The 26522-nt window shown below is 35.5% G+C and overlaps 1 protein-coding gene across 1 annotated transcript in view; it reads right to left on the reverse strand.

The window, feature by feature from the left end:
* Kcnq5 (potassium voltage-gated channel subfamily Q member 5) overlaps nucleotides 1-26522 on the reverse strand; it is a 544104-nt gene that overhangs the window by 134497 nt on the left and 383085 nt on the right. The window contains exon 3 of the mRNA XM_027928097.2: nucleotides 12109-12235. Coding sequence (XP_027783898.1) covers nucleotides 12109-12235 — 127 coding nt within the window. The remainder of the gene's footprint in view (nucleotides 1-12108; nucleotides 12236-26522) is intronic.

The raw sequence follows: 26522 nt of genomic DNA on the forward strand, positions 1-26522 counted from the left end.
GAGAAATGCCAAGAACACATTGCAAGGGCAGTTATCCTAGTCAAGGCCAGAGGAGTCCTTCTAGAAGAAATGTGGGTCAAGCGCTAATTAACAACCAGTCAAACACAAAGCTTAAAAAAATCCTCTAAATAACCCAATATCCTTTAGGTACAATACACAACATTCCTTAAATAATAATAATAATTGAAGTCCTGGGGATTGAATCCAGGGGTACTCCACCACTGAGCTACATTCCCAGCCCTGTTAAATATTTATTTTGATATAGGGTCTCCCTAAATTGCCCAGGCTCTCCTCAAACATCGTCTTGCCTCAGTCTCCTGAGTAGCTAGGGTTGCAGGCATATGCCACTATGCCTAGCTTCTTTGTCTTTTACTACGTCTTGGGTTCCTTCTACAGCTATAGGGAGATCTTCTTCCTTGTCTTCTGTTATGTAGACATAACTTAGTTTATTCAGTTATAATGAACATTTATTGTAAATGGATGGAGCTATTGGGAAGTGGGATTCCTGGGTGGAAGAGTAAGTACTTGTGTAGTTTTAGCAGGAAAGAGCATATGTCTGCCTATTTCCACACATTCCCACTAAAACTGTGTGGTTAAAACTGCAGATTTTTGTCAGTCTTATCTATAGATAAGAAAATGTTATATGAATTTCTTTAAGAGTGAGACTGAGTATGTTTAGCAGGCATGCAAGTATTTCTTTGGGGTGTGTGTGTGTATATTCTCTGTTCATTTCCACTTCTCATCTTCTACTTTTTTTTTTACCCCGAAAAACTAACTTTATTTTTTATTTTTATTTTTATTTTTTTATTGGTTGTTCAAAACATTACAAAGCTCTTGACATATCATATTTCATACATTAGATTCAAGTGGGTTATGAACTCCCATTTTTACCCCAAATACAGATTGCAGAATCACATCGGTTACACATCCACATTTTTACATAATGCCATATTAGTAACTGTTGTATTCTGCTACCTTTCCTATCCTCTACTATCCCCCCTCCCCTCCCCTCCCATCTTCTCTCTCTACCCCATCTACTGTAATCATCTTCTACTTTGTACTGAGTTGTTGGATTCTCTTGATCTTTAAAACTCTTTCAATCTTAAGGTGATTAGTTCTTTGTCTGTGGTAGGAGTCGAGAATATTTTTCCACGTTGTTCTTTTGACACTGCTTGTTTTGTTTTGCTTATCAGGCAGTATTTTTTTTTTTAATTTGATAGCCTAATTTATCAGTGTTTTCTTTGGTATTTTTAGTTATAGTTAAAAAGGGATGTCTGGTTCCAAGTTTACAGAGAGTTTACTTATTTCTGCTTTACCATATTTTTGACTTTATTTGATTTGCATCTTTGAATTTTTTGGGGAATTTATTTTATAATATGATAAGATAGATAGGTATCTAACATTACCACTTTCCAAGTAAGTGATCAGTTTTTCCAATATTACTATAACCAGAATGAAGATGAAGTTGAAATTCATAAATTTGGCCTATTAGGGCTATTATTAATTTTTGAAGGAAAAAGACTTTTGTGTTGATTATTATGAAAGATCCACCGACAAATATCAAAGAAAATTTTGGAGGAAAAGTAGACTTTTAGACATAAGACTAGGGGATTCTTAATTTTAAAAGAATAGGAGAATTTCTTAGATGTGTTTGAGAAGAACAAATGACCTCTTTTTTATGTTCTCCTTTTTAAAAATTATTTTTATTCTAATTTGTTATATATGACAGCAGAACGCATTATAATTCATATTTACATACAGAGCACAATCTTTCATATCTCTGGTTATACACAAATTAGAGTCATACCACTCATGTCTTCATACATGTACTTAGGATAATGATGTCCATCTCATTCCACTGTCTTTCCTACCCCCATACCGCCTCCCATCCCCTCCCTCCCCTGACCCCTTTTTTGAACATATAAGAACTATGAATATTGGGCCCAACTCTCCATAAAGCACCATTGGGCCTTGGTGACGATTTTATACATGTTACTCTGTTGGAGTCCAGCTTAGAGGCTCTAACAAATGTGATTATGTGGATCCTTTATCAGGAAAGCATAATTAGTATTGGTCTCAGGAAAGTTTGCTTGAGTAAGAACTTTCTACAAAGTAGAGTCAGATTTAAGCAATGGTCCTTCAGGAATTTGTACGGTATTGGCTTTTATTCATTAATTGGTCTCTCAACAATTAATCTACATAAACATTGACTTTACATTTATTTATCAGAGCATGAAGAAGGGCTTCTTTTTTTAAAGTATTTTTTAAGTTGTAGATGGATACAATACCTTTATTTATTTATTTTTATGTTGTACTGAGGATCAAACTTAGTGCCTCACACGTGCAAGGCTAGTGCTCTGCCACTGAGCACAATCCTAGCCCAAGAGCTGCTTCTTCTATATTTTTGTTTGTATCTTGACCTGAATGGTGAAATATTAATTTCATCAATTTTTGCTTATTAAAATAATTTTCATAGAAAAACAGAAAAAGCATCACAAACATATTTTTCTATGAAAATAAACAATGTCATTGACGGACTGGAGGTGTAGTTCAGTGACAAGCATGCCTAAGGCCCTGGGTTCGATCCCCAGCACTGTAAAAAATGTCATTTAAATCATCATAGATATAATTTACTACCATCAAATATTCTAAGCCTATGTTTAAAAAGGATTGGCCACATTCTAGAAAACAGTTTGGCTGTATTTGATAAAGTTAAACAAACACTTACCATGTCACTCACTTCCCAATATCTACCCTAGATAAATAGAAACTTATGTTTATACAAAAACCTCTACATGAGGGGAGGGGATGTAACTCATTGTTAGAGCACTTGCCTAGTGTGTATGAGGCCCTGGGTTCAATTCCCAGTACTGCAACAAACAAAACAGACTGTACATGAATGCTCAGAGCAGCTTTATTTGTAATAGGCCAAAATCTAGAAACAAACCAAATGACCTTTAGCGGGTAAGAGGACAAATGGATAAACAATTGTGTTATATCCATATCATGGAAAAATATCCAGCAATAAAAAGAAATGAACTGTTGAAGCATATGACAATTTTGAATGGACCTCAAGAGTATCATGCTGAGAGAAAAAGACAATTTCAAAAGATGTAATCATACTTCTGTACATGACATTAAAAAATAACAAAATTATAGTGTTGGAAAATAGAGGTTCTTAGGGGTTAAGACTTGGGGGAGGGAGTGACTCTAAAAGATAACATTAGGGATAGCTTCCAAAGTTTCTTTAGGACAATGGAATAGTTCTGTATCTTGATTGTGGTGGTAGGTAAATGAATCTGTACATGTGATAAAATTTCATAGGAATATATGTAAAAATTGAGTGTGTGTCAAAACTGATGAAATCTGAGTAAGGTCTATAGTTTAGTCAACAGTCTATATTCACATAAGTTTCCTGGTTTGGTTAACTGCACTACGTTTCAGTGACATGTTATCATTGGTGGAAGCTGGGTGAAGGGGACCTTTAACTTGGTAATTCTCTGTAGTATTTTTGTAACTTCTAGGTAAGTTTAAAGTTATTTAAAAATAAAAAGTTAAAATATAGGCCAGATCTTGGGAAAAAGAGTATGGAGGAAATTACTTTTTTTTTTTTTTGATGCTGATATTTACTTTCAGAATTTAGGTAATGTCTCCTAGAGGGAGGAGTGAGATTTGGTGACTAGGATTCAGACTTCATCATACGGTTTATTACTTTGTTCCTGTGCTGCACATGGGTGGTGCAGAGAGAGAAGGTGGGGAGCCGTCATGAAAAGCAATCAAGATATGACATGAGCAAACCTCTATCTTTCCTGGCACTTTAGCTTAGATACTGTATGACCTTTGAAAATGCTCTTAATCCTAGTCTCGGTATTTTAAGGTATGGAATAGGATCACAATATCTTGCATTTTTAATAAAATTACTAGGAGAGGTATGTGAGGTAACTCATAAATATGATTCACAATTAAAATCATAAAATTTTGTTCCCGTTGATGTAACAGCAGGTAGTCCATCTCCTGACCTTCTGTTTTGCTCAATTTCAAGGAAAGATTTCTTATCTAAATATGGCTTTTAAACTATAGTCCCTTTTCTAAGATGTAGATGTAATAAACAGACATTGGAGGGACTATGGTGAATTAGTAGAAAAGTGATCACAAGCCCAAAGTTAAAGAAAGGCACACTCATCTTGTTCCTAAAAGCTGTTGAACATTTAACTTTTTGTAGTTCTTTCTTTTAACCCATAAGAGGTGTGAAGGGAAATTATGCACTCTTCCTCCCATAATATTTTTAGTTTTTATTTCTCACAAAGAAGATGGTTCTGCAGCATTTTCAAGTAGAACCTTTACTTATGCCTTAAAGTGAGGAAAATCAAGAATTCCTTTACCAATTCTGGCCAGTAGAATTAGGATAACCTCTTGCATGGCTTTGAACATTTTCTAGAAAATGCTGAAACTCTGGACACTAAAAAGAAAGCTGCACTCAATGTAACACTAATCTGTTAATAAATTCATTTTTTCCTGCTCCCTCATTATTCTTCCATGTGTAGATTAAACGGATTACACTGTAATTAAATTTGACTCTAACGAGAGGCAATGCTTCAGAGCAGTGAGCTCTGGGAGGCCAGCCTTCTATTCCTGGCTTCATTGCTGCTTATAGCTGAGGACAAAGCACCCACATCATGGTGCCTCAATTTTTCCATCTATAGAGTGAGATAAACAATGTCTCAGAGGGGCATAGTTCTGCTTTATGAGCTCCATTTTCTAATTGAGCTCCAAATTCCTTTATAGAAAGGTACTCTTTGAAGAATTAAAGATGTATTTATATTGTTGTTGTGACTCTTAATAGAAATGAAGCTTTAAAATCTAATTTTAAAAGCCTCCTACTGCACAGTACATTATCCACATTCTTAAATACTGCAATCAGCTGTGCACTGTGATGTTTATTAAAGAAAAAAAAAACATCGCAAAGACATATTATAGAACATTTTCAAAGCCTCATGCCGCAGTTTAACTGTAGGACTTTCACTGAAGTTAATGGGACTCATACAGGCAAATTCCAAGCACCACTTTGAAAATTTACCCCATAGTGACAGTTTAATGCTTCTTATTGATCATAAGTTTTCAGACAACATCTCAAGGCAAAAGGGGACAATTTCTCAAAGGAAATAAATAATCTTTAATGAAATAAATCTGTATTGCAATCATTATAACTAATAAGAGTCTGGAACAGTCTTTTGGTAAGAAGGTCTCAGGAATTGCTTTCTGGTGATAGCTACCAATGGGGCTATAAAAAAGTTTCCATCACATTATAATTCTAGTAGCTCATAGGAAATAACACATTTTATTTTTAAATTTGAAAAATTCATGTTTCTAAGGAAGGAAATACAGACACATAGAAAATTCAGAATTATTATTCCCTTATAACTTATGTTTCTATTCCTCAGAATGGGTAATGCATTTCATGTTACTTATAGGAAGTACAAGTAGGCATGCTTTTTGTTGCCTAATTAATGTCCTTGTTTTTAACCCACATATTCATTTATATTGGGCTTGACAGCAACCTCCTGGAGATTTGCCTGGTGACTTGACCCTAGAAGCTGCCTTGCATCTTGGTGGACATGGCCCTCAGGGCAGTACCTCAACCTGTCTCCTCTATCTCCTCTTAACATTCTCCCCACTTCTCACTGAGCTCCAGCTGCAATACCTTATGTCTCCTCCTTGTACAAGCCAAGCTTGTCAGGTCTCAAGAATTTGGGCAATTATTCTTCCTTGTCCTGGAAATATATGTGCCTAACTATTTTCACAGCTGGCTGCCTTTTAAAACTTGAGGTTAAATGAGTGTCCACTTCATAGAAAGACTTTGTTGGATCACCTAATCAAAGGTCGCCTTTACTCACGGTTTCATTCCCCAGCATCTGGAACCATGTGTTTACATAGTAGAAATTGTATATATGGGTTTTTTTTATTTTGATGACTGTGTTCAAAACCTGGGAGTTATCTTTTGCTCCTTTGTCTTATGCAATTAGTCATGATATTCTACAACATTTACCATCACTATTTCAGCCTCTATCACTTTTCCTCTGTATCACCATAATTAGCATTCTCCTCTCTGATTTTGCCTTTCTTTAAGGGCACGGGAAACTAGACTCTTACAGGTGGGGACCATGTTTTGTTTGTTTTTGTATTCTTTGCACCATGATTGTGTTTGGCACATAAGTACTCTGTGAATGAATTTTCTTATATAACATGTGATAGTATAAAACATTAGTAAAATATAGTTTATAGAAGGAGCGGGAAATAATCTTTGGTTATTAATTTTCCTCTAAGAATACTCTCTGTGTGGTCAAAACATATCAGTTAATAAAACTACCTTATAAGATCAAGTTTGTGTATATGGTCAACAATGTCTTAAATTACCAATAGTCCATTAGTGTTAAGAAACATCTGAAGGCATTTCTGGGAGTAACATTACTTATCCTTGAACATGTCTTCAATTTGAAAATACCAAGGAAACTTCATGATAACATTGCTCAAGAGCATATGTAATTTCATGTAGGACATATAAATCTATTTACTCCCCAATTTCTCATTCAGGTTAGAAAGCAATAATAAGTAATTTGACATAGTGGCTATAAATAAGGTTGATATTGCTATTAATGTTATTTTGTTAAATCTGTTTTCTTACTCAAAGATCTTAAATCACATAAAAGTACCATGTTCTTTATTTATCAGTTGGTGATAATGAACAAATTTAATTAAATTTTAATTTTAAATTTCTAACAAGCAATAAGGGCCATTTATTTTTCATAACTGGGCTGGTTAAATTTTCTAGAATGAAATCATGAAAAAGAAATCCTAGTACTTCTGTTATCTACCTCTCTAACTTTGGGCAAGTTTCTTAAGCCCTACCTTACTTCCTTATCTATAAAATGGGATATTATGGTACTTACATAGTGTTAAAAAAGATAATATTGATACAGTAGTTAGAGCAGTAAATAGCATATAGTAGTTCTCAGTAAACAGCAGCTACTGTTACCTAAAGGAAGAGAAAAGGCTTAATGTTCTGTGGTCAATCAACGAGGTTTTATTGTCCTCATGTGGTCCGGTCTATCATCTGACTGGAGAATATAGTTTTTACTAAAGGTAAAAAGTGATTTGAGAATGTAGAAAATGGTGCAGTTCAAGAGCAGGTTTCTTAGAACAGAAGATGGAGAAAGCAGAGAAGTGGAAATACAATGTCTAGAATCTTTAGTTTATAAGCCAATGGCAATTCTGAGAGTCTCTGATCTAACTTTTGAACACATTATCAGCTAAAGTCTCCTTTTAATAAAATGAAATCACCACAAGGGAATATTACTTAGCTATAAAGAAGAACGAAATTATGTTATTTGCTGGTAAATGGATGGAACTGGATACTATCATGCTAAATGAAATAAGCCAATTCCAAAAGACCAAAGGCTGAATGTTCTCTCTGATATGTGGATGCTAACATACAATAAGGTGGAGGGGGGAGGAAAGAATAAAAGTTCATTGAATTAGACAAAGGGGAATAAATAGAAGGAAGGGAGGGTGAATGGGAATAGTAAAGCCAGTAGAATGAATCAGACATAAATTTCCTATATTCATATATGAATACACAACCAGTATAACTCCACATCGTGTATAACCACAAGAATGGAAAGCTAAACTGAGTGTGGTGGTGCACACCTGTAATCCCAGCAGCTTGGGAGGCTGAGACAGGAGGATCACAAGTTCAAAGCCAGCCTTCGAAAAAAGCGAGGTGCTAAGCAACTCAGTGAGATCCTGTCTCTAACTAAAATACAAAAATAGTGATGGGGATGTGGCTCAGTGGTCGAGTGCCTCTGAGTTCAATCCCTGGTAACCTCCCCCGCCCAAAGAAAGAGTGGGAAGCTATACACCATGTATGTATAATATGTCAAGATACATTCTTTTGTATGTTCTAACTAAAAAGAACAATTAAGAAAGAAAAAAAAGATGAAATCATAGATTTACTAGTATAGCCTGTAATGTGGTTGACTTCAATGAAATCTTTCTTTCTTTATTTATTCTTAGTCAACTTAGAAACTGGCTACAGTTTCTATTAAAAAATACACTTGTTGGTACTTTCTGAGGAACTTTTATCTCAAGCTGAAGATATCTTTGCTCAGTTCACTAGGGAGACATCATGCTGTGGTTTGCCTACTTTATCCTCTTGTGGAAATACTACACTGAAGGGAAACTTAAAATAGCAATAAGAAATCAGCTTACATTTAGCATCAAATACCGATCCAAGATTAATAACAGGCTGGTATTTTCTGCTTCACTGAGACACACTGCAAGACTGAAAAAATATGGCCCTGTTATATCTGTCTTCAGAAGGAGTCACCAAGGAATCCCAAAAAAGCCACTGTTAAAAGTAATTTGTTGGCTTTCTGATGTCTCAGGCTCATTATTGTGATATAAATATCAGCCTTTGGTACTATTTTTCTGGGTAGGTCATTAATGAAAAAAAAAATGGAAAAAACAATGACTATGAAATCAATTTTTGAGATAATTTGTACATTCTTGATACTGATGTTATGGGGTGAATGACTTGTGTTTGAATGTAGAAAAATCATAAAGCACCCAGCCCAGGTAAGTGAAGCGCAGTTCAGGCAGCCATTACAAAATATATTTGACTCTCTAAATTAGTAATGCAGTGATCATTGCCTGCAGATGTAGAAATGTTATTATGAAGAATACTAGAGGGGTTATATAAATTGAATTCATGTAGAAGGAAAAAATTTTATATTCTAGATAAGCTTTTCCTAATTTTCAATTCAAACCAAGTAGCAATAATTCAATATAGTAATGAAAGAAAATTCCTAATTAAAAAGAATCAAACAGACTTTTACCTTAGGCCAAAGGTATTTAAAATGTTTCCCCCAAACAAGTATATGATGATTTTATGATTTTTAAAAAGTCAATGAATTTTAGAAATACATTCTTGTTTTGGCTAGAGTTTAGGGTTGAGGAGGGTGGGCAGTCCAGAAGGGGTCCTCTATTGTGGGGAGGCATAACACTGGCGTACTTTACAGAAAGCACTTCCCACATTGAACGCATAACATCCAGCCTACCACAGTCTTTTCTGTGTTCTTTTCTTGAATCCTCAAGAATTCTAAAAATATTTGGGTGTGTATTTTGCATGTTCAGAGTAATCAAATCTTACAAATAGATGAAATCTTAAGAAGTTTTAGCTACATTTCCAAACTCCCACTCAGAACAGCTATTATAGACAGATGAGAGAGAGAGATGTGCTATTCCTTTTTTTCCCCCATTTTGCTAGTATAAATTTGGCTGAACAAGGGAACTATAGGGCTCACTTTACCATTTTTACCAGTTCATCAAGCATTTTTATGGACCAACTAAATAAGCCTAGAAAGGGCCTCAACTGTCATCTGGTCTAATCTCCTATCTTCAAACAGGTGACATTTGATTTGTCTATTTGGAAAAAGGCATGGTTATTCCAACTGTAAGTACATATCTGGTCTTTGTTTTAATGATAATTCATTATTTACCCTTGAAATTTTCTTTCAAAGCAATTAATTTACTTGATATAAAATACCCAATGGAAGAAAAGGCCTGGAGACTTAATAAAATTGCAATTATGCCCAAACAATGTCATACTAGATTTGTGAGGTCACTATTGATAGGTGTAAAAGCAAGTAAGATTACAGATAACATTTTTAGAACAAGACCTGCAGGATCTGAGGCATGAAGAGAAAGATTAAAGGATGACGATGTTCTTATATTCCCATCCCTGAAAACAGCTATCAAAAGGCTGCAGGCATCTGGGAAAGAACTTTCTTTTTAGCTTGTAGGCCAGAAATACATTGGCATTGCCTCTGGAATTGGAACAAAATCAATTTTTAATTGGTTTTAAAATCTGGAATGGAACATTCCTGCAGTCATCCATGAACCGACCTTATCCTGTAGAAGTTGAGTGAATCTTGGCTAACCATCTGCCTTGTGAATTGTTTTGTTTGGGTCAGAGAGTACTTGCTGTGCGGTAGTTTTACATCAAGTTGCAGTCCTTCATAATATTGCTTGAGTGGAGAATTTGAAAGAGAAAAAGTCTCCTGGGAGAAAAATCAAATGCCTTCACCAATATGTCTTGGAGCTGGATGGACCCACAAGGCTGGAAATTACCACCTGCTTTCCTCCTACCTCAGCACAATGACTTCCAAAATGAAGTGCAGCTTTTGCTTGCAGATGAGAGATAGCTGAGCAAATAGACTGCATTAATGAAGGCCAAACATTGTATTTTTAAGATTGATTTTACTTAGAATTTCACTATATTCACTATTTAAAATCCAAATTTTCATAAATATGGTTGCATTCTCATAAAGTGTGCCTACTGTAAAGTAAGTGTGGAATAAAAAGGTTTATTTCTAATAGTGCTCATGAATGAGGTGTCAGTCTCCTTCTTGAATCCACTCTGTCCCCACAACAGGGAACACAAGTAAAGGAGGAAGCTAAGATGATGACTCACCCTCTCTAAAACAAAGTGGAAAACCTATTGTGGGTGAATGAGATAGTCTATACTACCTTGGTTAAACTAAAACTCCACATTCTCAGCTTGGAAATAGTTGAAGTAATAAGCCTCACAGGAACTTCTAGCATTTGAGTTTGAATGACTGACTAAGCACAAGAGATAGAAGAGCAAGAAAATCAAATTTAGCTGTCTAATAATAATAACAGATTTAATATATAGAGTTTTCAATTTTGTTATGTTTTTATATCTGGATTATCTTCCTGGGAGATGCAAAACATTAACTCCAGAGTGCGTCTTCATAGAGAAGTAAAATTTCAAGTCAGAACCCAGTAGAATGGAGTCTCTCTGAACGACAGTAGCAAGGGGTATGCAGAGATCTGCTATTTATTTGGGAATTGTGGAATGGGGTGAACCAGACACTTAAGCCAAAAGTCATCAAAACAAAAAGTAAACTATACTTGTAATCTTTCTTAAAGTATACTAATTGATAAGCATTATTAGAAAAAATACAATAGTATCCATTCCAGCCTACCAAGAGCATAATCTGTTGTCCCTATTTTAGATATGAAATAGTTTTTTTGTCTTTCTACATTTTTTTGTTCGTGCATTATGGTTGTACATAATGATGCAATTTGTTGTTACATATTTATACATGCACAAAATACAACGATATATTTTGGCCAATATTGCTCCCCAGTGCTTTCCCTCCTCCCTCACCATCTCCCTCTCTATCCCTTTTTTCTACTCTACTGATCTCTCTTTGATTTCCATGAGATATACCCACCCCCATCTTTCTTTTCCTTTTTCCTTTGTAGCTCCCACCTATGAGAGAAGACATTCAACCCTTGACCTTCTGAGTTTGGCTTATTTCAATTAACATAATGGTCTCAAGTCACATCCATTCTTATAAATGACGTAATTCCCTTTTACTTTATAGTTGAATAAAACTCTGAATTTTTAAAATACTTACTGAAGTTAATGCTTGTCTAATATAAGGAAACACTACCTTGAATACAAGTTATTAATATAACTTATTTGATATGAATGTGTGTTCTAGAGTAAGATAACTTGGCTTCAATACCAGTTCAACCACTCACTACCTGTTAGACTTTCTGTACCTTACCATGCCTCTTTTTGCCTCTGTTTCTTCATTGGTAAAATGTGGATATATGAATATCTAGCCTGGTGCAGTGGCACATGCCTGTAATGCCAGCAGTTCTAGAGGCTGAGAAAGGAGGATTGCGAGTTCAAAGCCAGCCTCAGCAAAAAAGTGAGGTGCTAAGCTACTCAGTGAGACTCTGTCTCTAAATAAAATACAAAATAGGGCTGGCGATGTGGCTCAGTGGTTCAGTGCCCCTGAGTTCAATCCGAGTACCAAAAAAAAAAAAAAAAAAAAAAAAGAAAAATCTATTGTACGGTGTGGTGATGAGGATTAAATGAGTTAACACTTAAAACACTAGTATCTGGTTTGTGGAAGTACTCCACAGGTATGAATATTTCATATTACACAAATGTTACAATACAGGAGACAAGCATGCAGAGTTCATAAATCCAGGCTCTGGGACTTTCATATTCACCTATAACACAGAAGGGCTTTCGGGCAAACCTCAGTCTTCCTTGCCATCCTCTATACCGACAACAGCAACCTGCCGACCAGATTCGAATGATGAACTCCAAGCCAAAGACGACAATCATCACGAACTCCTAAAATATCAGATAAGACACGTCAGAGAGAAGCACCATGGAGCAAACCACAATAGGAATCTCTGTGACTATTTCTGGACATATCCTCCATATCCACCAACTAAACATGAAGAAAATTGAATCCTCATATTGTCTGCATTTACTATCATGGGAAAATATTCCTTTTCAAGTCACTAACACTGAACATTTAAGAATCAGTTTCAACACTAAACATGCATGCCAAATAATGTTTCTGTCTCCTCTGTAATATATAGTGTAGCTGATGTTAGCTATTTAGTAACGTGAAATAGCTGAATTGAAGAGTAGACCCTAAAATATAATTGCAAGTTCTACTGAAAACAAAGCTTCCTTTTGTGCAAGGAATGACACAATCCTTAAGCTTTTAAGAGTTGTTCTCAGAGAACAAGAAGTCAATATTTAGGAGTAACTGAGCTCTTTTGTTACAGTGTCAAAATCTCCTTATAAAACTGATTTTTCTAAAGCATCACCGTGTGTAGCACGTATATCCATTGCCAGAAATGAGACCCTGAATCCTCTGAGTCTGAAGCTTGTTAATTATTATGCTGCCCTTTGGCAACAGCTGCCTGAAAAACAACACCTGCGCCAGCAAAATGACTTTGAGATTATTTAGGAAGAGTTGTGAGTTAACCCTCGGGAAAGGCCAGCTAAAGTGGCTCATTAAACAGTCAGTCATAGAAGAAAAAAAACCGAATGGAATTTGAAAAAGGAAAGTATCTCTGGAGCAAACTTAGCAGAGTCACTTGTTCCTATAGGGACAGGTAATGAATTTATTAAAATTGTTTTTTTTTTGAATAATTACCTTTCTAGTTTTTAAACAAGATTGACTCAGCATTTACAATGTAGACATCATTTGTTAATTGATTTTTATTACAATGGCTTAATTTTAAAAGTGGTACATACTCTTTACTGAAACTTCCAAACATCACAGACATACAGAGCATTATATAAAGACTGCAATCCACTCCTCACTCTCTCATCCCACTCCCAAGACAAAAACTGTTACCAAATTTATAAAAATGGCATTTTTGTTGCAAGTTTCAGGCAAATGTCTGTTTCTTTAGTTAGAGCGTGTGATGATGTGCTGCACTTTGGAAACATCTAGTAGAGACACCATTCTATCCTTCTGTTATCTTGTACTAAGTATTCTGCAAATATTTCTCATGATGGGAAATAAATATTCCATATTATCATTCCTTACTCACAGTGACTTAGAACTTCTCACAGGATAAATATCTGAAGACAACTTTATGCACAGATCAACAAAACTCTGGTCAATATATTTACTGATTGAGGAACTGAGAGGTATTTTTTTTATTAATTCATTTTTGAAAACTTTTTTACACAAATGGAGCACAACTGTTCATTTCTCTGATTGTACATGATGTAGAGTCACACCATTTGTGCAATCATACCCATACATAGGGGTAATAATGTCCATCTCATTCCACCATTCCCCCTCTACATCCCTGCCCCTCTGCTCAATCCAAACTTCCTCCATCCCCCCATCACCCCCCTTATGGATCAGCATCCACTTATCAGAGAAAACATTCAGCATTTGGTTTTGTTTTTGTTTTGAAAGCATATCTGTGTAATTGAGTCTATTTGTTTAATAAGGTTTCAAAAGGTGTCTGATCATCTGTTTTCATCCAGCACATCTTTCCACATATAGAAACCATGTTAAGGCCTAAAATGCCCACTTAGCTGTACTTTGGTCCAATGTAAGTTTAATGGAAGGTCCATTTTTTCCCTTAACCCTGCCCTTAACTCCTACACATGCCAGGAAGTTTAGTACCCTGGTTGTGAGACATCATATTGTGAAGGAGACACAAGAAAACCTGAAATGTCACCTGAGCCCCCTGTAGTACCATGTAATGATTTTTATTTTCCCCGGAAACAGATGGTACCAACAGATATATAACCATTGTTCTCAAGGAAAGTATGCCAAGGTCTCTGTGTTATTTCTATGGTGCAGTAAGGCAGGATAAATTAATTTTGTAAATTATTTTCTTGAGGCCAATTGTTCAAAAATATTGCTTGTTGCTGTCTATTTATTCATATTTGATGGGTTCTTTCTACCTGTGCATAAACGTGAAATTCTCTATGGTATATTTATATATAAGTGCATGGCATGATTTTTAAAGAATCATTCTGCATTGTCCCCTTACCCATCCCTCTACTGTTTCTCTCCATCTCCTTCTTCTACGCTACTGATCTTTCCTTTTTATTATCCTATCCTTCCCTCCCTGTTTACTTTATTTTACTCTAGCTTCCACATATGAGAGAAAACATTTGGCTTTTGCATTTCTGAGTTTTGGTTATTTCAGTTTTGTTGCTGTTTTTTTCTCTTTAAAGAGATCAGAGAAAAAAATGGCAACATTCTTTTTTTTTTCCACCTCAGGAAGCAAAACCTTGTAGAGTTGAAAGGAGAAATATAGAAATCCACAGTTATATTTGGGGATTTCATCACTTCCCCTTCTCAGAACTGCTGGAATAGGACTAGTGGTAAGAAAATCAGCAAGCTTATATAATATTTGAATAAAATAATAACTTATAGGATCTAATTGGCAGATATGGAATATTCCACCCAACAACAGCAGAATACAGATTTTTTTTTAATTCTTTGTCAATGTTCTAAAGAATAGGTACCAAGATAGATCAAATCCTAGGTCATAAACAAATTCCAAAGAGTTTGAAAAAATGAAATTATACAGACTGTGTTCAAACCACAGTGAAATCAAACTTAAAATCAACAATGAAAGGACAAATCTCTAAACATGTGGAAAGTAAACCACACATTTCTTAGTAATTCATTAGTCAAAGGTAAGTCTTAAAGGAAATCACAAAATGCATAGAAGAGGAAGAAAATGAAAATACAACATACCAAAATATAAGGGATGCAGTTAAAGCAGTGCTGAAAAAGAAATTTTTAGCACTAAATATTTGTATTAGAAATAAGAAGAGGTCTAGCCATGTACAGTGTATTTGGCTGTAAGCTTAGTTACTTGCAAGGAGGTGAGGCAGGAGAACTCTGTTTGAGGTCAGCATGGGCAACATAGCAAGACCCTGTCTTTAAGGAAAAAAAAGAAAGAAAAAAAGAAAGAAAGAAAGAAAGAAAGAAAGAAAGAAAGGACTCAAACAAACAATCTAGAATCCTAGCTCAAGAAATTAGAAACACAGAGTAAAAGAAAGCAGAAAGAAGGACATGATGCAGATAAATCATGAATTGATGAAATAAGAAAATGAGCAAAAAGAAGATTCCTGACACCAAAAGTTTTGGTTCTGTGAATTTCAAATTGGTAAAGTTCTCACAAGCTGAAAAAAATCACCAATATTGGAAAAGTAACAGAGGATCTCACTAGAGGATCTCACTGTAGATACTACAGCTCTCAAAAATAATATACTATGAATAAATTTAGCTAAATAAACATCACAAATCTGAAGACATTGACCAAATCCATGAAACTCAATAAAGAAGAAACAAATAATGTGAATAGTCCTATAATCTCCAAAGAGATTGAATTTGTAGTTAAGAAGCTTTCAAAAAAGAACTGTCCAGGCCAGAAGATTTTACTGCTGAAGTTAACCAAATTTTTAAAGGAAAATTATGCCAATTTCACACAATTCTTTCCCGAAAATAGTAAAGGAGAAAATACTTTTGGATTCATTTTTCTTAAAGAGACAGGATCTCATTATTATGTTGCCCAGGCTGGCCTCGAACTCCTGGGCTCAACCAATCCTTCTGCCTCAGTGTCCTCAGTAGCTGGGACTATAGGTGTGTGCCGCTATATTTGGTTAAAGGATACAAAAACAAAACAAAACAAAAACAACAAGCCAATATCTTTAATGAAATTAGAAGCAATAATCTTCACAAAATTTCAGCAATTTGGACCCATCAATTTATAAAAATATATATACCATAAACAAGTAGAATTTATTCCAGGTATTCAAGGACAGTTTAATATTTGAGATCAATGTATATAATGCAGTATATCAACAAACTAAAGAAGAAAAAATATAACCTTATCAATTGATGCAAAAAAAAGTCTTTGACAAAATTGAATGTATATTCATGGTAAAAACTCACAACAATTTAGGAATAGAGAGTGATAATCTCAAGTTGATAAATCATACCATAAAAACCCTACAGCTAATATCATATTTAATGGCAAAAGACTGGCTGCTTTCCTCTAAAATCAAGACTGAGGCAAAATATCTACTTTCAACACTTTTATTCAACATTGTTCAATAAGTCATTGTCCTTGCAAGAGGCAAATAAAAGGCACACAGTTGGGAAAGGCAAACATAAAATGGTCTCTATTTTCAGATAACATGATTGTCAATAAATTTCAAGGAATCTACAAAGACACTCTAAGAACTAATAAGCGAGTTCAGTAAAGTTGCAGGATATATGACCAAAATGAAAAAGTCAATCACATTTCTGTATACTAACAAAAAGCATGTGAAAATTAAAAACATGATATTATTTACAGTTATTCCAAATAAAAATAATAATTAAATTTATACTTAGTAAAACATGTGCAGTTTATATGTGCTGAAAATTACAAAATGCTGATGAAAGAAATCAAAGAAGACCTAAATAAGTGGGGTGAGATACTATTTTCATAAATTGCAAGACTTGACATACTTAAAGTTGCTAATTCTTCCCAAATTGATCTATAGATTTGATGAAGTTTCTCTCAAAATGTCAGCAAAGCATTTTTGGGAGATAGAAATAAACTTATTCTAAAGTGATATGGAAATTCACAGGCCTTAGAAGAGCTAAAATAATCCTAAAAAAGAAGAATAAAGCAAAAGGAATCACTTTAGCTGATATTAAGGTCTACTACATAACTCCAGTAGCCAAGATTGGATGGTATAGGGAGAGGTATGGACACACAGAACAGTGTATCAGAATAGAGAACTCAGAAATTGGTCCACACAGACATACTGATTTTTGTTAAAGTTGCAGAAGCAATTCAATGGAGGAAGAACAACCTTTAAAACACATGCTGGAGAACTGGACACTCATAGGCAAAAACAACAATGATGCCAAAACAAAACAAAACAACCCCCCCCCCCAAACAAACAAACAAACAAACAAAAAACGCAAACAAAACTCTCAATCTATACCTTATACTTTGTACAGAAATCAATTAATGCATAGTATGGTGGTGGCACATGCTTGTAAATCCCAAAGGCTTGGGAAGCTGAGTGGGGAGGATCATGAGCTCAAAACCAGCCTCGGCAACTCAGTAAGACCCTATTTCAAAATAAAATGTGGGATGAGACTCGGTGGTTAAGCACCGCTGGGTTCAATCCCTGGTACATAAAAAGAAAAGTCAATTAAGAAGAGTCCTGGGCTTAATTTTTATATAGAAAACAGTTTGTTTTTTTTTTTGGTGAAAAGCATAAAAGATTTTGGGGAGTGGGCTAAGCAAAGCAAAGAGTTCTTAGACTTAACACCCAGATAACAATTATAAAAATGAAAATTTGATAGATTAGATTGCATCAAAATTAAAATGTTTTGCTCTGTGAAATTCCATGTACAGAAGATAAAAAGATGAACTATATACTAGGAGAAAGTATTTGCAACCCATATATCTGCCATTAGTATTTAGCATATAAAAAAAAATCTCAAAATTCAACAGAAAACCAAAAATTCAATTAAAAAATTGTCAAAAGATACGAACAGGATATTTTTAGTAAATGTGAAAACAAAGAGAATATATTACTGATGAATAAGCACATGAAAAGATACTTGACATCATTAGCCATTAGGAAATGCAGATTAAAGCCACAATGAGATATTACTACACAGTTATCAGAATGTCTAATACAGACAATAGTGACGGAAAACAGTGACAACACAAAATGCTGAGGAGGATGTGGAGAAGCTGGATCACTCAAACATTCTGGTGGGAATGTAAAACAGTATAGTCTCTTTAGAAAACAGTTTATCAATTTCTTATAAAACATGATTACCATATAACTCAGTCATTGTATTCTTGGGCATTTATGTTAGAGGAAAAAAAATCCTTCTGCTTATATAAAAACCTGTACATGAATGTTCATAGCAAATACATCCATGATGACCCCAAACTGAAAACAGCTCAGATATCTTTCATCAGCTGTGTGGGGTACATACATACCATGGAATACTATTCAACAAAATGAATGAAATATTGATATATACAATTGAGATCAATTGCTAGGGAATTATGCTGAGTGAAAAAAAGCCAATCCTGAAAGTTAGGTCCCATATTGTTCCATTCGTATCACATTTTTTGAAATGAAAACATTTAAAAATAGAGAACGGATTAGTGATCGCTAGGAGCTGGTCAGGTGGGGAGAAGGGGTGGGTGGATGAGAGGGAGGAGGTGGGCAACTTGTGATGACAGAATGGTTGAGCATTTTGACTCTGCATGTGATAAAACTGCACAGAACTAAACACACACACATGAGTATAAGTAAAACTGAAGAAATCAGAATAAGATCTGTGTATTTTGTCAATATTATCATTCTGATTGGGATATTATGCTATAGTTTTGCAAAAGATTATCAGTTGGGGAAACTGAGTAAAGTGTACACATGATATCTCTTTATTATTTCTTACAACTGCTTTTGAATCTACAATTATATCCATAAAAATTTCAATGCAAAACCATCACCAGTGATCTAGCCAAGGAAATATGTTTTGCTTCATGTCCAGAGGCTAGATCTGATCTCACTGTGTGTTGGTTTAGTGGTGCTCTCTAAATCACCCCTTTCCCTAGGTCTCCTTATTTTCTTTTCAAATGAGTTAGAAATCTGTTGGGTTCAGTTGAAACTATTTAGATTAGTGGTGGTTATTCTGATCTTTATTTCGCCAGAAATGAGATATATTCTGATGCTTTCATTGCTGTACCTTGGGATAAATTGGTTCACTTTCTCTCATTTGGTTCTCCTTGAACAAGAAATTGCATAGTATTTACTTAAATGGCTGCTGAAGAGATTAGTGAATTATATTCAGAGTACTTGATCTACTTGGAGAAAAGCTGTAGTGTAAAGGTAGTGTTATTAATACTGGTTCTATCCTACTTCTATTTTATAGAAGCCGCTAGAAGTTTGGCTTTGGCAGCCCTCTACAAAACCAAAGGCAATGTTTGTTATTTTTATTACTGATCTTGAAGAAATAGTGCTTCCTCATGAGTCCTTACATAATTTTGGGAAAACATAGAATACTTTTCCTATTCTTAAAGACAAGGAAATGCATGTAGAAATTAAGAAATCTAAGAGGCCATGGTAGAGTTAGTCCTGAGTGCTTTCTAGAATGTTTATTAAGGCTACTAATCTAACATTAAACATCTTTTCTAGATATTAAATAAGCCTATTCATATGTCACACCAGAGAATGTTGACACTATTTCATTGTTGACACTATTTCATTGGTTGTTGTTTCACTTGAGATTTAAATTCTATTCTTGAAGTTATTTTATTTTTTAGTTGCTTAAAGTGGTTTTTAGGTAAAGATTGATTGATTTTTTTTGTCCGGTACAAATTCACAATGCCTAAAACCGCATGTTCTAGTTGTTTTCTCATTAATTAACAGCACTGTTCATTAAAACACAGTGACCTTTGTCTAATCTACAAGCTGTCTGCTGTGACTATTAGTTTTTTCCCGTGTTATGCCATCAAATGGTATTTTTGTGAAGATGAAATGCCACCATTATGAGCTCCGTGACATTTGCACCAATTCTTGAAGAGCTGTGGCTAATTAGACATACAAAATTGGAACTATTGCCTTTATCCACAATATCAACATAATCAATTTCCAGCTATTTTTGCTCCGTTTTTGTGTGTGCACATACTTAAAGTAGCACAGGGCTAGCAGGCCAGCATGCCTCCTCACACAATCCCTGCAGGAAAAAGACTTTGTGATGTAAACCACATTGTAAATTGCAAAGAACAGTTTTAGTCAGAAGAGTTGCAGTTGTAATTTTTTGTAATTTAGAAAATTCCACCAGTATAATACATATTAAGGAAATGAAATTAAGACCTAGAAATGGCTTCTCGCTTTAATCAGAACATAGAAAGAGATATATAAAAGTAAATCAGCTTTCTGTATTTTGTTTCTCTGAAGAGCAGAAAAATATTTCAAAAATATGCTTACTAACATACCAGCATCAATCTAGTTTTCAAAGTTTTCCTTATTTTTTTTTTTTACAGATACATTAACTATTAGTGTATTGGAAGAGAATTTGAAAGAATGACTGACTTGCCTTACTGTTGAATACACATCAATACTTTCAGAATCATGCCTGCACTGTGTTGATGGTGATAAGAATACAAGAGGACTTTACCAAGGTGCTCAGCAGGCACTGCAGGGGGTGGTATAGGGAGCTAAGTGGAGATGGGGAAAGTAGAACACAGTATGAAGGAACATTGATACTTTATACCTTTGGAAGCAATGACTGAGAGTTTTGAAGGACAGTGTAACTGGGACTAGCTTCTCCAGCTGGAAGGCTTAGGAAGACATTGATGGGTGAATTAGTTTGAAAATCCATTGCCTCTGTAGGTCTTCCCCATTTTTGTTAGTTTATTTTAAAAATTTTCCTAAACATGATTTATTCCTTTAAGTTTTTCACACCTGTTAAAATACAATTCTCCTTCTGAAAATCGATTTGCTTAACCATATCTGTATGGCAATGTTCATTTGTCCCAGAAGTTCTTCAGAGGAGAATACGGAAGGGAGAAGTTTGAAAATGCCCCATTCCAAATGTTGGATTTACACTTTGTTACTGAAGAAGAACTGGCCAGGTTTTTATCAGATATTGGGGCCACATGTTAAGACCATGTGAGTCAGAGGCAGGAAGTGGGTGTCCCCCTTTTGGGGAGAAGGATAGCACTACAAGATATGAGAACACTGGAACATCCCTAGTCCCTGCCCCTACCCTGGGAGTTGATCTTAGTTGGTCCCGTGTGTCCCTGTTACCAGTTGGGATGCCACAATGAGGACTTCTACCCTTTCTTGTAGTGATTTTACACACTTAGGATGGTTGGTCGCTGACAGATGCCATCATGCCTGCTTAGTATGTGTTAGTCACCCAAGTGATCACTTATATCCTGGTCACATCTGCATCAGAGTGGATGTCTCAGGCCTTCACATACCATAGGGAGGATAGATCCATGAGGACAGTTTGTGGCGGTGGCCTCTGGGAAGGAGCCTCAGTTGGCAAAGCATGCAATGGAGATTCTCATGTATTTCCCTCTTCCCTCCATGAAAACAGAAATAGCCTCACTGTGTTCTTATTGGTGGTCTACCCTACCCACAAAACCTAATTACACCTTAATTGGTTTGAAGTTGATGTTATGGGCGTGTGCATTTAACCACATGTGCATATAGAATGATTGGAACTAAATCTCTAAATCATGAATTATAAGCTGGAAAAAATTGATAATAGGTTTCTACAGCTTGAACTGCGCCCAGATAATGTATTCTGTCATAATTTTGTGAAATAATCACCAATTAACCAGTTCAACTTAGAGCAGTAGCTGAGAACCCTAAATCAGATCAAAATGGAAACACCAAAAAATCTACAAAATAAACCAGATCAAAATGGAAACACCAAAAAATCTCCAAAATAAACAAATCAAGTTTTTGTTTGATTTAAATTGCAGATTTGTCTATTTTTCATTAACATATAGACTCTTCTTTCTCTTAAGAATTGTACAAGCTTTCCCCCATATTATATGATTGACAATTTAAAACGAACACTGTTACCAGAAATAAAATTAGGCCATTATTTTTCTTAGTTTTGTATTTTGCAGTACTGAGGATGGAACCCATGGTCTTAAACATGCTAGGCAAGAGCTCGACCTCTGAACTATATCCCCTTTTTGTTTTCTAATAAGGTACATACAAGGCTAATGGGGTTTTCTTATTTATAAGGATTTAAAATTAAAATTTAAGATATTTATAAAAATTTAAATAGAATTCCTTGAACCCAACAAATGATGTATTTCAGTTGAGAGAGACATCCCTAGGCTTGTAAGACCAGTGTACACCCGCCAACTGATTATCTTCTCCTGTTGGTGATATTTGTCCCATGGGCTGAGGCAGAAACCTGTGACAAGCCAAGAGGGAGGATAGTCTTTGAGCTACTGAGGGGCTGAGTCAAGTCAGGACTGGGCTTTGCTCTTGGAGAACTTTTCTTGCTTGGCAGTTACATCTCTGTTCTTAGAGCTGCCCTTTTCTGGACCAAAGAAATTGGTCTTATACTTTGAGTTCCAAAAAATCTGTCCTCCCTTTAGGGTATTTACATATTTCCATATAATTAACTACTCTGCAAGTTTCATTTTATTTATGGGTGTTCTGCTTCTCATGAATTCACTTTGCAAATGTATACCGTTACCATAAACATGCAGGATGAACACTGTGTTCTACCACTCTTGAGTAGAGGAAAATGAGACCTACAACCAGAAAACTCACAAAGTGCAGTGCCCTGAGTGCTGCTGCGGTGGTGGTTCCAGAGAAACCCCTTTCCCATTGTTGTGGCTTCTCTAACTAAGGCAGGCGCTCACTGGGTGTGATGCTTTCAGTTCAAGGCTTTGGGTTTAGTGAAACCCAATTAACATACTGTTTTATTAATCCATTAAGATCAAAATTCTGAAAAACAACTAGCTAGACATTAAAAAAATCTGAATAAGTTAATTGTCTTGTAATTTTTTTAACCTGCCTACTTTGCTTTATTGACACTAATTACCATGAGAGGGTGAGTGGTTCTTACCACCAGATGTCATGGTATCAGTTTGTGTGCCTATTTTGATCAAGCTATAGGACAATTAACTGCTGAATATCCCTCTTCTAACTTATACAGTGATCAATTTTATTTCCATTTGGGGTTATTAAATGATATCTCTCTTTTTTTTTTTTTTACTTTTTTACTAGAATGATAGGATTTTTCACCAGTGGTTATGCTTGTGTTGAGGATAGCCTAAGAAAGGGGGAAAGAAAGTAAGAGATATTTATTCTTTTCGTTTATGCATGTTTTAGGAAGAATCTCCAAATGTCTTGGGTTTTGGAGAAAATGAAGATTCAGGGTGGAGCCAAAGTGGCTCCTGAAGGTTAGACAGAAGCAGCCTGTATTCTGTTTACTCATACAAGAGGAAGGCAGGGCCTGTGAGTCCTGAGAATATCAGAGGTAGGGCTGTCAGTTGGAGTTACACTTTGCTTGTTGGTATACTGGGAAAACAGCAGGCATTGCCTGGAAGAAATATAAACCTGGGTTTGTGGCTTTCAGGGCTGAAAAGGCTATGAGCTAGGTAGTGCTGGAGTGCAGCAGGAATCAGAACTGTCTTGTATGTCTTCTTCACAAAAGCTTTCAGAATTTGATGTTGGGTCTCAGTCAACTAGATTCATATAGAAAAACAGGAGAGAGGGCAGATAAATCATTGGTTAGTCAAGCCTCATAGGAAAGAGAACCAAGGGTTACCCAGGGCATGCTGGAATCAGAAGTTGCTGAGTGGTGAGTGGAGTCCAGTGATTCTTCTACTCCTCTGTATATATCCAAAGGATTTAAAATCAGCATACAACAGTGATGCAGCCATGTCAGTTCATAGCAGCCCAATTTACAATAGCTAAGCTATGGAGCCAACAGAGGTGCCCTTCAACAGATGAATGGATAAAGATTGTGTAGTACATATACACAATGGAATACTACTGAGCCTTAAAGAAGAATGAAATTATGGCATTTGCCGGTAAATGGATGGAACTGGAGACTATCGTGCTAAGCGAAATAAGCCAATCCCCAAACACCAAAGGCTGAATGTTTTCTCTGATATGTGGATGCTAACACACAATAAGAGGGGTTGGAGAATAGAAGTTCAGTGAGGTAGACAAAGGAGAATGAAGGGAAGGGAGCAGGGGTTAGGAAAAGGAAAGACAGTGGAATGAATCTGAGATGACTTTTCTTTGTGCATATACAAGTATACCAGAGGGAATCTCACCATCATGTACATACACAAGAAATTAATTAAAAAAATAAATAACTATGGGCAAATAGCAGAAAGGCCAACAAAAAGAAAAGAGCAGGGGATGGAGAGAGAGAAGGAGAAGGAGTGGAACTAGGGTCTGATTTAGAACAATATCTATTCCATGCTTGTATAACTATGTCAAAATGGAATCTAGTGTTATGTATAACTAAAAGAACAAATAAAAAAAGAAAAACAAGAGAGACAAAAATTGAAAAATGAGACTCTACAGGTGTCCCTATTAATAGAATACACAAATAGTGCACTTTAGCTTTCAGTGCAAGCTCAGATTGACATAAAACACCGTATTATCCCCAAAGTACATACATAAATAGTAGTGTAACAATATTCCATTAAACCATTAAGTCCCTAGTTTTCGATTCTTGGGACTAATATAGATACATGCAAATAGGTCAGAAATCATATTCTATGGCTTATATATTATGTTAATGTTATAATTTATTATTATTTAACTACGTTATATATTATATAATTTTATATTATATACTACATTTAAGTTTTTATAGGTGTCCCACATCTGGAATTATGGAACAAAATGGGTTAATAACATTTTCTAAATTGAAGGAACATTTGACATTTCTATCATTTTGAACATTTAGACCTCAAAGAAATTTCAAATATATATAAGACTATCTATTTTAAAAGTTTCAATTTTATTAACTATGGGAGTCTTCACAGTATATTCTTTATGAAATCTGTCATGATTCTGAGATATCTATTTATATCTCTAATTGTTTCTAGACATCCATCAATGTTATTCAAGACTGGTTAGGCTATAAATCAAGTATACTCTTAAATTGAGTAAGATGAAGGGCCTGCTCATAGACAATCTAGAACTAATATAATGAGTTCTTTTGCCTGTTGTTCATTTGAATCATTAAACAATAGATTAAGGATAAGTATGTCTTCTATACCTACTCTTTAAAAAAAAAACTGAGATGGGGGCTGGGGATATAGCTCAGTTGGTAGAGTGCTTGCCTTGCATGCACAAGGCCCTGGGTTCGATCCCACCACCAAAACAAAACAAATAAAAAAAAAAAAACAAAAAACTGAGATGATATTATAAACAGTAAACTACCTGGAAATTTTCAGGTGTTTGGAATGCTACGTTTGGTTATCCCTAAATATAAGACACCACACTTAGCAAATATTTGTCGACTTAATTTAATAGTGAATTATTCTGACAGAAGAATACAGGGAACACATGGGGTGTGCATTGTTTCAGTCAAAATCTATTTCTCTGTTGTGTTATTATTCACCACATCACTTTCTGATTCCCATTGGTTTTTCTGAAGTTTCCTTGTTGGTGAGAAATTGACTCATCTTGCTGTGTAACTTTTATCTTAGGCAGAGAGGATTCCTTTTGTACAGAAGCCATCACTCTTATTTGCTCATAATAGTATTTGGGATGTTATTGCTGCCAAACTCATATCATCAACATATCTTAATTACTACACCACTACTCACTTGCACCCATTATGAGCACCTGCCAAACAGCCTCTGACGGGAGATGGCCTCCATCAATAGGATGAATTGCCATCATTTGGACTGATTTGGAAAATCACTTAGTGTAGGAAGGAACTTATCTGTCACAGTAACTTGAAACTCTGTTCTGCTCTCCTGCTCTTTTATTTGGTTGTAGGCCTATTCCTATCTGGCAACCTGACACTTGCTCTGGAGACCAAAGTAGTAGTATAATGTTATATGAGAGGAAATGATTCACAGTTTTGACTAATAAAGCATCCTGTACACAATTAGAGATCAAAACCATGGAAATATAGGCGCACATACTGACTGACTTTACAGGACATTAACAAGAAGTAGGCTTTGGGCAAAACTAACTCTCCATTTAGAAGTCGGAGTCTGCCCCAGGGAAGAATGCACTGGAGGGAGAAAGTGCACTTCTTACCATTTCCTAAGCAGCCTGGATGCCTGAATAGAGGTAAAATGATACAGCAGTGTCAAGTTGACCTTTTGTAAAATCTAGACAAAAGAAGTCCGGGAGCAACATGCACTGGAAGTAAGTTTACAGCCTGACTAGCGTCAGTGGGGTGGTGGGCTGGAGGAAAAAGGAACAAGGAACTTACAGGGGCGGCTTCTCCTCTTAAAACAAGGAGGGTTTGGGGAATTTCCTTGGTTGGAAACAGCTATTCTCTCTCATTTGCAACCCCCTTTTCCATCACGGCTTCCTTTCCCAGGCCAGTCCATAAATCCTCTCTGGAAGAGATTGGGTCAGG

The sequence above is a fragment of the Marmota flaviventris genome, chromosome 6 (assembly GCF_047511675.1).
Source record: "Marmota flaviventris isolate mMarFla1 chromosome 6, mMarFla1.hap1, whole genome shotgun sequence".
Classification (NCBI taxonomy): domain Eukaryota; kingdom Metazoa; phylum Chordata; class Mammalia; order Rodentia; family Sciuridae; genus Marmota; species Marmota flaviventris.